General features: G+C 44.8%; 1 protein-coding gene across 1 annotated transcript; it reads left to right on the top strand.

Moving 5' to 3' along the window:
* The first annotated feature begins 6,345 nt into the window (after positions 1-6,345).
* Positions 6,346-17,100, top strand: DDX20 (DEAD-box helicase 20). The gene is made up of 11 exons (XM_055312588.1): positions 6,346-6,806; positions 7,121-7,215; positions 9,020-9,188; positions 9,821-9,935; positions 10,056-10,198; positions 10,340-10,478; positions 10,570-10,628; positions 11,820-11,902; positions 12,233-12,338; positions 12,484-12,585; positions 15,265-17,100. Exons 1-11 carry the CDS (start codon positions 6,515-6,517, stop codon positions 16,419-16,421), a joined length of 2,460 nt encoding a protein of 819 aa, XP_055168563.1. The 5' UTR covers positions 6,346-6,514; the 3' UTR covers positions 16,422-17,100.
* The last annotated feature ends 330 nt before the right edge of the window (positions 17,101-17,430 follow it).

Here is a 17,430-nt window from a genome sequence, read left to right as displayed (position 1 = left end):
ATGCCAAGGATCAAAGGAGGGAAGCAGCCCAGCCTAAGGAAGCCCCTCCTGGGCCTTAAGTGGCTTTGTTTAAGGCTGAGCAACAGCCAGAGGAGTGGAGGTGGGGACATAAGAAAATTCAAGCAGATCTGCCTTGAGAAGGCTCGAGACTGCCTGAGGACAGAGCTGTGCCCTCCACGGAGAGAAAACCAGTCCCCCTTATTGTCAGGAAATGAGGTGGAGGGTGCCCCAAGGGGGGAAGGTAGCTGTGTGCACACGTGGCACCACAGGCGTTTATTTCCAGGTTCTCAGCCCTGGATTCTGGTGGGGGCACCCAGAGCTGGGGGACAGCAACAAAAACAAAAGGCGAGTCTCCATCCAAGTTTTTGAGGCTCTGTTCTTGGCTTGAGAGTGGCAGTGACAGGAGGAGCTGCCCCCTGAGCAGGGGTTTTAGGGAGGCTGCGTGGAGAAGAGTGGGGGCAGGTCGAGGCAGTGTGTTGCATACCTGAGCGTCAGTGGTGGGGAGGGTCAAGGTGGGAGGTCTGGTCCAGAAATCTCAGGGCTTGGGGAGTTTAGAATTCCAGAACCAATCTCTCTTCTGGCCACTTTACCCTTGGGATTTCCCCGCTTTTCCAGGAAGTGGGCCCTCAGTGCCTCTTGTTGTCTGGAGCAGTTCACAGGAGAGGGGCCAGGGCCTCTTGAAGGGGATCCTCACTCAGGGTGACGGGAATCCCACTTCTTTGTGCTCATTTGTGTCACATTCTTCCATTGGGCTGGGCAACTGACAGGTGCCTCCGTCCCCAGGCCTCTTGCAGAGTCCCCTCCCTGCCATTTGTCTCCCGCACATATCCAGCAGACACCCCCACCCGCAGGAGCTGAATATGATTAGCAGAAGCCCTTCCTGACAGCTCCAAAGAGAATCCCTCAAATGCATATTCTATTGAGTGCATCTCATTGTTGCTGACAGCTGCTTTATCAATTAAATTCCACATTCCTAGTCTTTGGAGACGCCATGAGCCTCCCTACCTAATAAATCACAGGCCCCCACTTATTGTTAAATGTCCCATCAGTCTCTAATAAACTCCTTGCCAACAGGGGCAGGTTATTTATTATGCTGCCTGGACAAGAATGAATTGGGCCCCGTTCTCACAAGGAGAAGAGCAAACGTGCTGCCTTCCTAAAGACTGAGGCTGTGGTACTAAAAGGGGCAATTAATCAATGCGGGGCTTGGACAGAGGGGGTCTGGGTCTGTAGAGAGGGAGGCAGACCTGGGATTCTTTCTCGAGAGCCTTCCAGGCAAATGCCTGTGGCGGGAAGTGGGTGAGCGGGGTGCACGGTGCAGGGACTGGGCCCTTGCTGCTTCCCCACCTCCTAATTCCTGTCTTAAAAGGTACTGAATAGGGGATCCCTGGGTGGCTCAGCAGTTTAGCATCTGCCTTCAGCCCAGGGCATGATCCTGGAGCCCCGGGATCAAGTCCCACATTGGGCTCCCTTCGTGGAGCCTGCTTCTCCCTCTGCCTGGTCTCCACCTCTCTCTCTCTGTGTGTCTCTCGCGAATTAAATAAATAATCTATTTTTTTTTGAAAAAGGTACTGAATATATGGTCACTCCTTACGCCAAGGGGAATGAGTAAAAATAGTCATTCTCCATGTTGGAAGGTAGCTACATGGGATTGAGTAGGTCATGGAGCAATAGATTCTGTCCAGGAGGCCAGATATTGTGAGTTGATACACTCCAAGTTAATTGATGGCACTAATCCACTGAACAGACCAATGGAGGAACAGCGGGAAGAAAGGTCCCCCTTGTCCAGGAGGGAGAGAGTGAGGAAACAGGTGCTTCATCGGTCTGCAGGATAAGCAGTGTGCCCTGGTGCTTGGAGAGCCGTCACCTAGCACACCTAGGTGCTGTCGGGTGTAAGAGACAGCATGTGAAATGGGTCCTGCAGTGACCTGCCTCAAATCAGATCCCAAATGTAGATGCTGTAGATGCAAACTCCTCAGCTTGGCCATGACTAGAGCCTCATCCACATTACCAGCCACATTTGTCCTGTTACATAACAGGGCCCTGTGCACGGGAGAGCACAGCACACTCCATCTCTATTCCTGTGGCAGCGGACAAGGCCCTCCGTGATGCGGGACCGATATATCTCTGCAGACTCATTTCCTGGTACCTGCTGCCTTACTTGCCTCCGTTCACACTAAAGCTCGTGGCTTCCCTAAACTATTACAGTTCCTCATGCTTCCACGCCTTTGCACAAACTGTTCACTTTGCCCAGAATATCTCTGATTTGTCTGCTTGGTGAACTCTCCTTCCACCCCCACTGCCTGATGCACTCCTTCTCTATCCTGAAGGATCAGCTCAGAAAGTGAAGCCCTGGTACTTCACAGGACTTGAGCTTTGCCTCCCTGGTGCTGTCTTGGCACAAGTACTAGACTCCAAGGATTGGGTGAGGAACGATCTGCTCATGGAGCTTTTCTCATAGTTAGGTGCATGCTTTAAGGCACGCTTTCATTTTGGGTGGAGATGAGGAGGGCATAAAGCAAGCTACTGCTCTTGGAATAGTAAAAGGCATTTTCCTTAATTTCTCATAAATTCCCACTTTCTCCCACATTACAGCCCCTGAAAAATGTGAGTATTGCAATGATTTTACAGCCATCTTGTGCTACCTGTGTGTTTCCTCCTTGATCAAGGCCACCTGTCACCCTGTATGTTTCTCCTTGAGGGCCAGGCTCTGATTATTCCATCCCATTTCTGGGTCTCCCTTGTTTAGCTGATTCACATTAGGTGTGAGAGGATGTTTGTCAAAGAAAGAATAAAGAGATGTTTGTGGTTGAATGCAGTATGGCCTACCCTTTGTTGCTTTGAGGGTCCAATGAGAAGTAGCCATAAGGACGGTAGTGCAGGGATCCCTGGGTGGCGCAGCGGTTTAGCGCCTGCCTTTGGCCCATGGCGTGATCCTGGAGACCCGGGATCGAGTCCCACGTCGGGCTCCCTGTATGGAGCCTGCTTCTCCCTCTGCCTATGTCTCTGCCTCTCTCTCTCTCTCTCTGTGTGTGTGTGTGACTATCATAAATAAATAAAAATTAAAACAAAACAAAATGGTAGTGCAGGACTGCCTGGGGTCTCAGCAGTCGAGTGTCTGCCTTCGGCTCAGGGTGTAATCCTGGGGTCCGGGGTCCCCTGCAGGGAGCCTGCTTCTCCTTCTGCCTGTGTCTTTGCCTCTCTCTGTCTCTCATGAATAAACACAATTTTTTTTTTTTTTAAAAACAAACTAGTGCTTTTCCTTTCTACATTTTCCCATGGATCCTCATACTCAGGGTGGGCCACCTTAGGTCCATGCTTTTATTCGCCATCATTTCCCTCTCCTCTGGTATAGGAACCTTTACTGTGAAATGATCGTATGGGACCATTAGAACCTCAGCATCTACCCTGAGTCTATGTGTTTTGTTTTTGTTGCTTCTCAGTACATAGGAATCCTTCCCTTCTCTAACTCCCAGGTACAAGGTGAGGAAAGGCCTCCCACGTAGACGGACCAGCATAAGAAAAGGCTGGGGTCCCAGTGTGATTTTACCCTGGGGGAGGCCGGGAGGCACACAACAGTCTGACTTGTTGCTGTGAAACCTTAACTAGTTGTTGAATGGTCTCTTACCTTTGGATTTTATCTTTATGGCACTAAAAGTCACAGCCAACAGCATTATTAACATTTTTCACTACTGAGGAAAGCACTTTATTGATTTGTGTTTTTCACTGAAGCAGTACAATTTCTTCCTGGTAACATTACTGCAATATTTGTGTCTATGAAACATCACAAACAACAGACACAATCCCAGAATACCTATAAAACTGTAAATGTTCTTTTCTGCAAGAGCAATCTTTTTGTTGCTTTTGGGATGAGAGCTGGATTCTTCATAAGTGATTGGTGTGAGTCCTACAGAACTATTGCTGTGTGCATGGATACCCAGTGAAGACTTCTGAGCAAGACTCAATGTTTATTAGGCCCATCAAGGGCATGTGCTGGGCTGGCAAGCCTAGAGTGTCAAAATTCCCATCCTTCAGAAGCTCATCGTGAGGGACAGACACACAAATAAGTAAACAGAACACAGCAAGAGTGAGACTGGAGTTATTATAGAGTGAGTGGAGGTCTGGCATGGGAAATAAAGAAGGTTGTTAAAAGGAATGGGATCTGCAGCTGGACCCAAACAATCTAAGAATCGCACTGAAGAAAGATTACTCCAGCACCTGTGGGTTGAATGGTTGGGAGAGAGAAGAAATCAGGCAGGGGTACCATTCAGAAGGTTGTTTCAACAGCTAGAATGACAAAGGGGCTTTAAAATAGGACACATGCCATGGAGAGAACAGAGGAATGAAATATGTGGAGGCTAAATTATCTGCCCTCAGGTCAAACTTAGGAAAGGAGAGGGGCGGTAGGTAGTGGAGTCTAGAATAATTCCCAGGTTTGGGATTTGGGAGTTAGGTGAATGAAAGAGGTGGGGATACTACGGGGAAGCCTGGAAACTTCAGTGCCTGCTCCTGGCAGGCCCACCCCCCCACCCGCTGCTTCACATGGACAGTTGACATTTTCTGCATTTTCTAGGTTTCTTTCTTTTTTTTTTTTTTTAAGATTTTATTTATTCATGAGAGACACAGAGAGGCAGAGACACAGGCAGAGGGAGAAGCAGGCTCTCTATAGGGAGCCTGATGCGGGACTCCATCCCAGGACCCCAGGACCATGCCCTGAGCCAAAGACAGACGTTCAGCCACTGAGCTACTCAGGGATCCCTTTTTTCTAAATTTCTTTCTTTCTTTTCTTTTTTTTTTTATGATAGTCACAGAGAAGGAGAGAGGCAGAGACACAGGCAGAGGGAGAAGCAGGCTCCACGCACCGGGAGCCCGACGTGGGACTCGATCCCGGGTCTCCAGGATCGCGCCCCGGGCCAAAGGCAGGCGCCAAACCGCTGCGCCACCCAGGGATCCCCCCTTTTTTCTAAATTTCTAAGCAAAATTCATCCTCGGGACCTCTTTCCAGTGGGATTGCCTTGCCCCTCCTCTATCATTTGGAATCTGGGTGTGTGCATATGTGTGAGAATAGGGTGAGAGATAAGGATCAGAATGACATGAGGACAAAAGAAAAAGTTGGGAGTTGGATGCCGAATATCTTCAGGTTTGAAATCGTGAATAAGATGAGGTTCCGGAAATATTTAAATCTGGAATTATGGCTAAGACGCGGTCACAGGAGCTTGCTCATCCAATAAATATCGAGCACTTACTATGTCTTGAGATCTGATCTTTTTCCCATTAGGAATACAGGAGAGAACCAGACAGGTTCCTGTCCTAGTAGAGTGGGGGATACAGGCAATCAACCGCCTGAGGTAGTGGTAAGTACCAGAGACAGAGAGTAGTGGGAAAGGTGGGAGAGCGGAGGGGATGGGGTGATCCTGTCAGACAGCAACAACAGGTAGGGGCGAAACAGGTGACAGAGACCAGAGCGAAATCGTGGCGAGCACTGGGTAGCGTATAGGACGGCGGATCCCCTGTGCTGCACGCGTGGAATCAACGTGACGCTGTCAACTCTGCTGGAATCAAGATACACTGACGTGGCCAGCGCTGGGACGTATCATGCGGAGAGAAAGACGACTACGTGCTCTCGCTCGTACGTGGAATATAGGAAAAGGTGCAGTGGGTCACCGGGGAGGGGACGGGAAACCAAGCGGGGAGCAACCAGAGGGACACAAAGCAGGAGAGACTCAACTGCGGGAAACAAACTGAGGGTCGCTGCAGCGGAGGCGGCTACGCGGATGGGGTAACGGGGTGAGGTGCGGGGCGCCGGGTCTCGTTCGCAGCTGATGAATCGCCGAGCCCCGCGCCTGAAACCAACGACGCACTTACGGGCTGGCTGATCAGCTCCGAACTAAAAGACCGTCAGGATACTGGAGGCGAGGCGTGATCTCTGTGGAGCGGCGCTGCTCGAGCAGAGACCTGAGCGGAGCGCCAGTCGCGGAGCCTGCCAGTCGCCGCCCGTGAGGCGCGGGGCCCGGCGCCGGGGCAGGAGCGGCCGGAGGGCAGCACAGAGCCGGGGAGCTGTGAGCCCTTGAGTGGGAGGCTGAGACGACGGACGGAGGCACAGGGCTGGGTTCGGAGAGGTCCGAGGGCCCGCGCCGGGGTCAGGCGGCGCAGCGGGGCTTGGTCGCGGTGCAGCAGATGGCAGCGTAGCTCGGGGGGCCGGGCCCTGCCGGGGCGAGGGCAGACGGCGGTGAAGCGGCGCCGAGTCGACGGCGCCCGCGCGCGTCACAAAGGCCGCGTCGAGGGGGCGGCGGGGCGGGGCGGCGCGGGGCGGGGCGGCTGGCGGAGGCCCGGGAGGCGGGGCGGCGCCCTCTGCAGGCCGCCGCGGCCGCCCCCGGTGACCCCGCCGTCCCCGAGCCTTCCCCGGCCTCCGCGGCCCCGAGTGCCGCCGGCTCCCGCGAGCACGGCCAATAGCCTTCCCTCCTCTCGTTCGTAGCTCCCCGCCCTCGCCCAAGTACCGCGAGACCCGGCGGCGATGATGGCGGCGGCGATGGCGGCGGCGCGTGGAGTCGCCGCGGCGGGAGCGCCCGCGGAGGCCGCCCAGCTCCCCGCCTCGGGGCCGGTTCCCGGGCGGCCGCGGAGCCTGCGGACGGCGCACGACGTCAGCGGCCCGCGGCCTCGCACCGGGGACGTGCTGCTGGCGGAGCCGGCCGACTTCGAGTCGCTGCTGCTGTCGCGGCCGGTGCTGCGGGGGCTGCGGGCGGCCGGCTTCGAGCGGCCCTCGCCGGTGCAGCTCAAGGCCATCCCGCTGGGGCGCTGCGGGCTCGGTGAGGGCGGGAGGAGCCCCGCGGCACAGACGACGCGGCGCTCGGGCGGGAGGCGGTGGCGGCCCTTGGCGCAGAGACAGGCGCAAGATGAGCCGCGGAGGTCCGGGGACGAGGCCTGTTTCCGGATGTGGCCTTAGGCTTTTTTTGTTTGTTTGTTTTGTTTTGTTTTGTTTTGTTTTTTTGTTGAGTTAACTAAAGACGAAGGTGCCAACTAGGTGATCCCCGGAGGCCCTTCCGGTTGTGCGACTTCGTGTTGGTATCTAAGCTTCTTTGGTCCGTACGGGCTTGTGATCTGTTCATTTTTTTCTCCTCAGATTTAATTGTTCAAGCTAAGTCTGGCACTGGGAAAACCTGTGTGTTCTCTACCATCGCTTTGGACTCTCTTGTTCTCGAAAACCAAAGTACCCAGGTGAGTATGATCTGGAGGACCCGAAGGAGGTTATGTTATGTGGATGTGTTTTTTTTTTTTTAAAGATTTTACTTATTTATTCATGAGAGACACAGAGGCAGAGACATAGGCAGAGGGAGGAGCAGGCTCCGTGCAGGGAGCCTCATAGGGGCTGCGATCACAGGATGCGATCGAGATGCTCGACAACGGAGCCACCCAGGCGCCCCCGTTATGTGGACTTTATCACGGGTTGGATGCGATACCTGTAGCTCCCGAGAGACAGATGGATTTGATGAATGGTTGAGTCAAGCAAATGAAAGGTCTAGAAGTTAAGTAGACATTAAAGCTATTGGATGGTGGTGGTGTGGACAGTGACCAAGGATCCGTCATTGGTGTTAGATGTTTGGAAATTTCTATTACTGCGTCTTAAATAGATTATGTCTGCCATGTGTGTCAGTTTTTGCATTGCCTGAGAATACAGGTAGGTTTTCTTTATTCTTTTACTTGCTGGCCCGATTGTGGTAAGATTTAGTATTTGGCCTGATTGATGATAAGACAGTGCTCCGGCTATTGCTGCTGGTAACTGCAGGTGATTCTTAGGGCTCTGTGACTATATCCTATTGATCTCCCATTTCTAGGTTTTCTTGGAGTAGGTCTAAAGATGGTCTACCCAAATGAGTAAGAGACTTAGGTTTGGGGATCATTTCTTTAACAAAGTTTTGTTGGGCCCGTGTTATGTATAAACAGTATGCCAGCATATCCACATTCCTTTATATCTACCAAATCCTGGGTTGTGCCCATAGGAAGCCCTTTTGCTTCCCAAAGACCTAAGCTGTTCTACTTGTGAATTTGAGATGTAGTTGAGATTTTGGCTTCTGACAATTTGGCAGTAGGTGAAATGCTAAAATCCCGAATAAGTTCCATAAACCAAATTTGTATTTTTAAACTTCAGATCTTTGTGTTCTCAGAGTAATACATATTCATTTTTGAAAATTGGAAAATTCAGGAAAGCAAAGAAGTACCAGAAAACAACACATAACCTCATGTACCCAGAAACTGCTGTGAATTGTTTTGGCATATTTTCTCCCTAGGTTTTCTTTTCTTTTCTTTTTTTTTTTTTCTTTTCTTTTCTTTCTTTTCTTCTCTTCTCGTAGCTGAGAACATGTAGTTTCACCTTGTCCTCCCATAGTTAGTCACATTAGTCTCAAGGCTCTCTTTCATGGACCTAGATATCTGACCCTGATTTGGTCCAGTGACATGGGCCTCCTTGCTGTTCCTCAGGCACATCAAAAACATTACTGTCATAAGGCCTTTTCATTTGCTGTGTCCTCTTCCTAAAAACAGTTCCCCAGATGTCACACAGCTGGGTCTACTCTGCAGTGTACACTTAGGTCCCTAATGTTACTTCCTTAGTGGCCTTCCTTCATTGGCCCATTCAAAACAACTCCCTTCTTTGTCACTTCTCTCTCTTTTCCTGTTTGATTTTTCTTTATAGCACTTTTCATTGTATGTCATGATTTATGAATGTTTTTTTATTGTTTGTCTTCTTACATAGAATGAAAGTGCCACGAGGAAAGCAAGGACTGTGTATTGTTGGCTGTTCACAGCGACCTATTTGTTTCTTAGTACATATAATAGGTTCTTGCTTAATATTTGTCGAATGAATACATAGGTGAATGAACGGATTAGTTTCCCTTTTCAGTAAAAACTCATCATTTAAAACAACTGCTTAAATGAAAGATAGCTCACTGTAGTATGAATGTGCCAATCATACGTATCTACTCCTGTGACTTGTTAAAGGTTTATGTATCTTATGCTTCTTTAGATTTTGATCTTGGCTCCTACAAGAGAAATTGCTGTACAGATACATTCTGTTATTACTGCTATTGGAATAAAAATGGAAGGCTTAGAGTGTCATGTCTTTATTGGAGGGACTCCATTATCACAAGACAAAACCAGGCTTAAAAAGTGTCATATTGCTGTTGGCTCTCCTGGTAAGATATCACCCTGTTCATAATTAGGGTTCCTTAAGAACTGAACACTTTTAATATAAGTAATGTAATTAATATAAGAATATGGGAATCTCCGATAACTATGAGAATTATTTTGAGAATTATAAAATGAAGAGGCTTAGACCAGTGAGATACAAACATGTGACTACCAACAGAATTTGGATTACCAACAGAATTTATGTATGAGATCTCCATTCCTAAGGATGTTTAAGCACATGTATGAAATTGGCTTCTCAGAAGAAGGGGAATGAGATGATTTTCAGGAAGCCTTTTTAAGCCATGGATTGGGATTATTTCTGTATTAATCATTCAGTTGTGAATCACTCAAATCAGAATTCAGTATGCAGGGCTTTTGCATTCAAGTCTTTTGATGGGAAGAGTGTTTATGATCCATACTGATTGGTGGTGAAATATGAGGAAAAAATAATGGATTTAGGCAAGATCAGAACTCACAATTTCTGCTTTGTGATTCAGTTTACATGCATAATAATGAGGGTCAGGTTAAGAAGGTCAGCAGTATAACCTGTGAGTAAGTTGAGTAACAACATTGACCAAGATTTGCACATATTCAGTGCATCTTGAATAATTCAGTATGCTTTTCTTCTGGAATTTAGGCAGAATTAAACAACTGATAGAACTTGACTACTTGAACCCAGGCAGTATACGTCTCTTTATTCTTGATGAAGCAGATAAGCTTTTAGAAGAAGGCAGCTTCCAGGAGCAAATAAAGTAAGAAAAATAACTTGCTTGACTATTAAAAGTGTATCCTAAAGTGTCTCTCTTGAGCTTTTCCAGGTGGTAATTACTGTGATTGGTTTCCCTGGTGTGTGTTTTTCTTCTGTTTTGCAGCTGGATTTATTCTTCCTTGCCTGCTAGTAAACAGATGTTGGCAGTATCAGCTACCTACCCTGAATTTTTGGCTAATGCTTTGACAAAGTACATGAGAGATCCCACTTTTGTAAGACTAAATTCCAGTGACCCGAGTCTCATAGGTGAGAAGAGATATTGGATACTTAACATTACTGGTTTGTGATTTTTCTGGAGCTTTCCCTTGCCTCACTGGCTGGTGCTTTCATATTTGCTATTAGGATATAGCAAATATATTTGTTTTAACAGAAGACTCTTCTTTGTAGGTTTGAAGCAGTATTACAAAATTGTCAATTCATACCCTTTGGCCCATAAGATTTTTGAGGAAAAGGCTCAGCATTTACAGGAACTATTCAGCAGAATTCCATTTAATCAAGCCTTAGTCTTTTCTAATTTGCACAGCAGGTATGTACCTTAAGAGGTTACCTGAAGAATTTGTGAAATAAAAGGTGCAGGGCCATATCTATAAAATAACCCTCTATGTTATTTTTCATAGAGCACAACACTTGGCAGATATCCTTTCTGCTAAAGGCTTTCCTGCTGAGTGCATTTCAGGTAAGCTCCTCTCTTACTTTAGTCTTTGTTTAGTGTTCTGACTTGAAGCATGTCCAACATCAGGAGGAGGAAATAACTACTTTGTGAGTTGTCTTGTGAGTATGAGGTTGCACTGAGTCTTCAGAGTAAAGGAAATTGGAGGTGAATTTTTCATTGAGAGATTACATATCGATATCCTTGTTCAAGAGGCAATTTGGTATGTAATACGAAATTAGAAAATTGGAATGAATGTCAGTGAAGAACTTAATAATTTTATAAAATTTGTCATCTTCAGAGAAAAATACTTTGCTACCTTACATAATCATTGTAAAAATGCTAAGAATTGCTACCGAATTAACTGTTTTGAAGTCCTGTAACTTCTTTTTTTTTTTTTTAAGATTTTATTTTTAAGTGAATTCTACATCTAATGTAGAGCTTAGCTCACAACCCTGAAGTAAAGAGTCACATGCTCTTCCCACTGAGCCAGCCAGGCGCCCCAAGATGATTCATTTTTTTTTTTTTTTTTAAGATTTTATTTATCCATTCATAGAGACAGAGAGAGGCAGAGAAGCAGGCTCCATGCAGGGACCCTGATGCGGGACTCGATCCTGGGTCTCCAGGATCACACCCCGGGCTGCAGGCGGTGCTAAACCGCTGTGCCGCCAGGGCTGCCCAGATGATTCATTTTTTGACACAAAGCTCAATTATTACTGCTGACCTAGTAGGAATGAAAGATATAAAGAAATTTTTGATCAGTGAGCTCCTTTTTAGAGTTTTCATTGATATCTTAGTTTATAACCTATTAGCCTTAGTTTGGTCATTATATATCATGGGGTACAGGGAAGACTTTTCTAATATTTTGACTGTAGATCACACTTCAAAACTAAATTTATAAACAGCTGATTATAGCAATTTTATTTTCCTAAGAGTTATTCTACTTCATATGTAACTCTGCGGATATAGTGTTAAATCTGCAAGCATAACCCAGTCATCATTTAAAATTAATACTTGAATTTCAAGCTGACAGCCTAACCAGATTTTAAAAGATTCTGACTTTAGGTCTTAACCTTGATTTGCATATGAGGATAGAATTAACTTGGGTTGGTGTATTTTTAAAGCTTGAGAACGATAGTTATGATTTCTGTTTTTTTGTGGATTTGGTAAATATTTATTAGGTTGCTTTTATATGACTTTCTTTTTGGGTCTTTTTAGGCAACATGAATCAGAATCAGCGTCTTGATGCTATGGCCAAACTGAAACATTTTCATTGCAGAGTCCTCATTTCCACCGATTTGGTAAATTTCCTGTTCAGTTTGAGTGACTAATCCATCTTGACTTGGGCTCTGTTATCAGAGGCACAGGGTTCATCTTTTATTTTACATAGGTGTGTCTGATAAGAACATCAGAAGGGAATTATCTTTCTAGTAGGGAAATTTGCTTTCTTCAAAGTTTTTTATTTTCATCTTTATTCTTGAAACTCGTCCTTAGAAATTAATTTCTTTTTCCTTTGCTCTTAAATATCCTCATGTTCTTAACTCGGCTCTTGGTTATACTAGAATAATTGAGTGTGCGTTGGTGCCTGTGTGGCAGTTAATGCAAGTACTTACTGTCTTCTTCAATCCAAGACTTCCCGTGGAATTGATGCTGAGAAGGTGAACCTGGTAGTAAATCTGGATGTACCATTGGATTGGGAGACATACATGCATCGGATTGGCAGAGCTGGTCGTTTTGGTAAAAAAAATAAAAAAATAAAAATAAATAAATAAAGAAAAAAAGTTTGGCTGCTTTCTCTAGGAGGAAGAAATGCAAATGTGACAGGTGGAGTGTCACTTACGTGAAAGTGATCTACGACATAACATGCCCTCTGTGCTTTTAGGTACTTTGGGGTTGACAGTGACCTACTGTTGTCGGGGAGAAGAAGAAAACGTGATGATGAAAATTGCCCAGAAATGTAACATCAATCTTCTGCCTTTACCAGGTATATTTTGTCTGTTTCCTTTTTTTTTTTTTTTTTTTTTTAAAGATTTTACTTATTTATTCATGAGAGACACACATGAGGGAGGCAGAGACACAGGTGGAGGGACAAGCAGTTTCCCTGTAGGGAGCCCGATGTGTGGGACTTGATTTTGGAACTCTGGATCACTCCCTGAGCTGAAGGCAGACACTCAACCGCTGAGCCACCCAGGCATCCCTGTCTGTTTCATTTTGCTGTCAAAAGAATAATCAATCATATTGGCGATAGGCCTCTTAAAAATAATTGCTGACACAGAGTACTTAGGATATGTTTGGTCCCATTCAGTATATTAACGTTTTTAATTCTCGCCACGATCCTGTGAAGTGTGTGCTATTATTACTGACTTTTTGTGAATGAATGTATTGAGGCATTGAAAAGTTAAGTAATTTGCCTAAACTCTTACAGCTCATAAGCAGCAGAGAGAAGATTGCAAGCTAACTCTTGGCACATGAAAAATATTTAAGTACTATGTTAGCTCTATATTTCAGTTTGTAAACTTGCAGTTTCATTTTATTCTTTTAAATAATGGGGCATATGTTTAATACTTTTGTTGCTATGAGAGATAATTCTAGCCATATTCTCCATTGTCACCATGAGGAAGGAGTAGTGTCTTTAATTTGAATGCTATTTTAAAAAATTCGAAGAGTTTTCTTTCTCTCCTTTTTTTAAAAAAAGTATTTATTTATTTAAGCAATCTCCATACCAACATGGGGCTCGAACTCCTGACCCTGAGGTCAGGAGTTATATGTTCTTCCAACTGAGCCAGCCAGGAGTCCCTGAAATGTTTTCTTTTGATTTTAGTGAGTCATTTGTCAAGTTGATTTTTTTAAGTGCCACCTTGGAAACTGCACGTCTCAAACTATTAATGATCTCTTGAAAATTAAAAAAAAATTGTGTAGAAATGTGGTTTGCTATATATGTTAACATTTGCATTGTTAGTTTGTAAGTATACATGTGTATACGTACATATGTGTGAATATATATATATAAATATACAGTATATACATGATCTAGAATATGGGATATGTAGTTATTGAATAAATGTAGCATTGAATATTTTACCAATTAATATATAACTCATTTAGTGATTTTTTTATAAAGCTAGATTAAACACAGGTCTGGGAATTCTGTGGATTCTAGTAGCTCTGGCTTTGTAATAACTCATTTTGTGAGTTTTGATTTTCACAGATTTCTTCAGTTGCTCTAAGCTTGTGTCCTGATTTTCTAAATTTGTTTTTAGAAATGGTTTTTAGGTTCTCTGTTGTTTTAAGACATTACAGTATGTTAATTATATGTGTAAGTCTGTTGGTAACCTATCAAATGATTATAATGTAGAAAAAATAAATTGAAAATTGGTACAAGAGGGTTAAGACTTTGGTAGGATTCAGTGTTATAGCATCTAGTGATAAAAATTAAGTTTGCCTTTTGGATACTGGAAAATGACATATTTTGATCTTTATGTGATGTTAACAGAGCCCTGAAATCATGAGAAAAGTATATTCATGGTGTTGGATTTATATTGGACTGAGAACTTGTACGGCAATAGACTGTTCCAATGAAGTACCTGGGGCAGGAGTGGGAGAGGTGTAGGCAAGCGAGGGATCTCACCTTAGTGGGAATCAGAGTTCTCGTCAGAGGGTCGGTCTGTTCAGCCAGGTCAGGAGCCCCAGCTGAAGAGTCCAGATCAGAGGGATTAGGTAGGGGTACGTGTACATGGAGCACTGACAGCAGCAACAGATGGGCAAGATCCATGTAAATCAGAGGCTCTGTATGTTTTGTTTTCCTAAGGAAAACTGATCACACTTTGGGAAGGTCTGAGTTTGCAGGCGGAGTAAGTCATCCCACCTGGATGGAATAGGAAATTTAGAGAGCTGGAGCCAGCAAATGTTTTAGAACTTACAAGTGCCATTGAGACCATCAATATTTTTACAGTCCTCTAACTTTTACCCCTAATAGAGGTTTTTCCCCACTGTTGGGGGCAGTGATTTCTCCCTGTTGGGAGCATAGGGTGGCTGGTTTACTTGGGTGCAGAGCTGCAGTTGTAATGTTTCCCAGCTGTTAAGCTTTGGGGGAAGCACAGTCCATTTTCTAGTATCTTGTTTTGCTGTCGGCAGTAGTCAGATAAAAGGGAGGCACTGGGGAGAGCGAGAAGGGCAGAGATGGGAGAATTGCTGCAGGCATGGACCTTACTCCTTGCATGAGCTCTTTTTGAGCAGGAGGTCCAGGGAGATACTGCTGTGGGTATGGGATGTGTCCTGCATATTTGGGGGCATATTTCTTTTCTTTTTTAAGAGATTTTATTTATTCATGAGAGAGAGAGAGAGAGAGAGAGAGAGAGAGAGAGAGAGGCACAGGGAAAGGAAGAAGCAGGTTCCCTGCAGGGAGCCCCATGTGGGTGGGACTGGATCCCTGGACTCAACCTCTGAGCCACCCAGGCATGCCTGAGGGCATATTTCTTTAGTGCAAGGATTGTTTAGGTCTTTTAAAATACAAATATAATGTAATTCTTAAGCGTCTTAGTATATTATTAGTGTGTTTTATTTCTTAACCTTATTTGACCCTGGAAAGCATAAGAAGTCATTCAAAAGTTTCTGGTCTAGAACAGCTCAAAATTTTAAAATTCTTTTTGTTCTTGTTATGTAGATCCCATTCTTCCTGGTCTAATGGAGGAATGTTTGGATTGGGACGTGGAGGTTAAAGCTGCTATGCATACATATGGCTTAGCAAGTGTACCTACCCAGCCCTTAAAAAAGCAGATTCAAAAAATGGAGAGAACCTTTCAAACTCAGAAAGCTCATGGTAACCACGTGGCTTCATCTAGAAATACTTCTGTGTCTGCATTATTAGTCAAATCAAAAAATAATACCAAACAAAAGCTTCCTGCAAAAAGCCACTCAGAGTGTGGAATCATAGAAAAAGCAGTGTCTCCAAAAGAGTGGGGCTGTGGCATACAGTTGGAAGAGCAAGTGAAGAATTCTGTTCAGATCCCTGCTGAGAGCTCTGCCAGTCAGCACCAGGTCAAAGAAGTGTTACCTGTGTCACTCCCCAAAATTCCTTGTCTGTCTTCCTTTAAAATCCATCTGCCATACTCTTTGACTTTTATAGAATTGGTAGAGGATTATGAACATTATATTAATGAGGGGTTAGAGAAACCTGTGGAAATCATCAGGCATTACACAGGTCCTGGGGATCAGACTGTGAATCCTCAGAATGGTTTGGTAAGCAGTAAAGTTCCTGAGGAGAAAGTGCTGATGCTGGCAAGCAGTAGCCAGTCTGGAGACTCTGAGAGTGACAGTGATTCTTACAGCTCGAGGACTTCCTCCCAGAGCAAAGGAAATAAGTCCTACTTTGAAGGCTCTTCAGATACTCAGCTGAAAGACTCAGAGTCCACGCCTATGGATGGCCATACATCTTTGGAACAACCTCTGAATGGAAACGACACCCCTAATCCTGCAGAGTGTCAAGAATCACCTGAAACCCAAACGAAGGCAAGGCATAAAGAGGGGGCTAACCAGAGAGCTAAGCAGAGCCGGAGAAACCCCCCGTGGTCTTCCTATCAAGCGCAGGCTGAGCCCCAGGAAGATGGTTGGTATGACTGCTGTGGGGAGACGCATCCAGGTTTTTCTGACGCCTATCAGGATTATGAGGAATACTGGAGGGCTTACTACAGGGCGTGGCAGGACTATTACACTGCTGCCTCTCAGTCGTATTACTGGAATGCTCAGAGGCATCCAGGCTGGATGGCGGCTTATCACATGAATACAGTTTATCTACAAGAAATGATGCGCGGCAACCATTGATTACAGGCAGGACCTCAGACCATCCACATACACCAGTGAGCGATTCCTTTAGTTAGCCAACCCCCTTGTCCTAGAGTAGAGTGGCATTTTTGAGGAATTTGAAGTCTTGAGGCTTCCTGCTGGGACACATCTATTTTTCAGATTGTCTTGACCTACCTGACCAGGTATATTTTCTTCTTTTTTTTTTTTTTTTTCTTAAATTTTTCACGGATCAAATTCTTGAAAAAAAATTTGGGGGACGTAGAGCTAAAGGTTCCAGGATGCCGTTTTCTGTAAGCCATTTGAAAAAGAAACATTTAAAAAGACTTTATACCACTGCTTACTTGAAAAAATAAAGAAACAGCTGAGATATAAAAAAATAATGCTAGTTTATGCTGTGGAGTTCTTGACAAAAGGCTTGAACTGTACTTCGTATTTCCATAGAGGTATGTTCTTTTAGAAATTTGTAGCATGGTAGCTCAGAAAATCCCTTCGCCTTTTATGTTTCGTCGGGAAGGAATAAATACTGCTTCAGACGTTTCCCAAAGGTACTTGCTTTCATGTTCTTTGCTTCCATTAAAAAATATTTGTTACCAGTAAAAATGCAAAATGTTTATTGTTGATCATTTGAATATCTTGTTTTTAAGATTGTGAAAGCTGTCTGTTTTTTTACTGTATATTAAATAGCTCCGGAGCATCAGTGGCTGTCTTATTTTTGTTTCTCAAGAAAAGGACTAACTCTTCCTCTGTTGGTTCTTGGATCCTTTTAGGAGTCTGATGAAAACTATAGATTTGTGCCAGAAAAATTTCCATTCTGTAAACAATTGTATATGTAATTCTAAGGCGTTCATTATGACCTCTAACATCCATGTATCTGCCCTACTCTGCTGGGAGGCTAAGAGAAAGTTCTAGCTCTTTGTCTTAAGTTTTTTTAGGAAGCTGGAACTCATTCTGTTCAAGCTGTTCCCACACGGTGTCCTAATCTTAGGTCTTCCGGAAATTTCCCCCTAGTTCTTGTAATGCTTTCATT

This window comes from Nyctereutes procyonoides, unplaced genomic scaffold (genome assembly GCF_905146905.1).
Source record: "Nyctereutes procyonoides isolate TBG_1078 unplaced genomic scaffold, NYPRO_anot_genome, whole genome shotgun sequence".
Lineage (NCBI taxonomy): Eukaryota > Metazoa > Chordata > Mammalia > Carnivora > Canidae > Nyctereutes > Nyctereutes procyonoides.
This window is presented reverse-complemented; position numbering and strand designations above follow the sequence as displayed.

Bases quoted from the DNA above. Each gene is read 5' to 3' on its own strand.
- DDX20 (XM_055312588.1), top strand. From the start codon at position 6,515: ATGATGGCGGCGGCGATGGCGGCGGCGCGTGGAGTCGCCGCGGCGGGA. The intron at 9,936-10,055 runs GTAAGAAAAATA...TCTGTTTTGCAG, and splicing joins AGCTTCCAGGAGCAAATAAA to CTGGATTTATTCTTCCTTGC. The intron at 12,339-12,483 runs GTAAAAAAAATA...CTGTGCTTTTAG, and splicing joins TGGCAGAGCTGGTCGTTTTG to GTACTTTGGGGTTGACAGTG.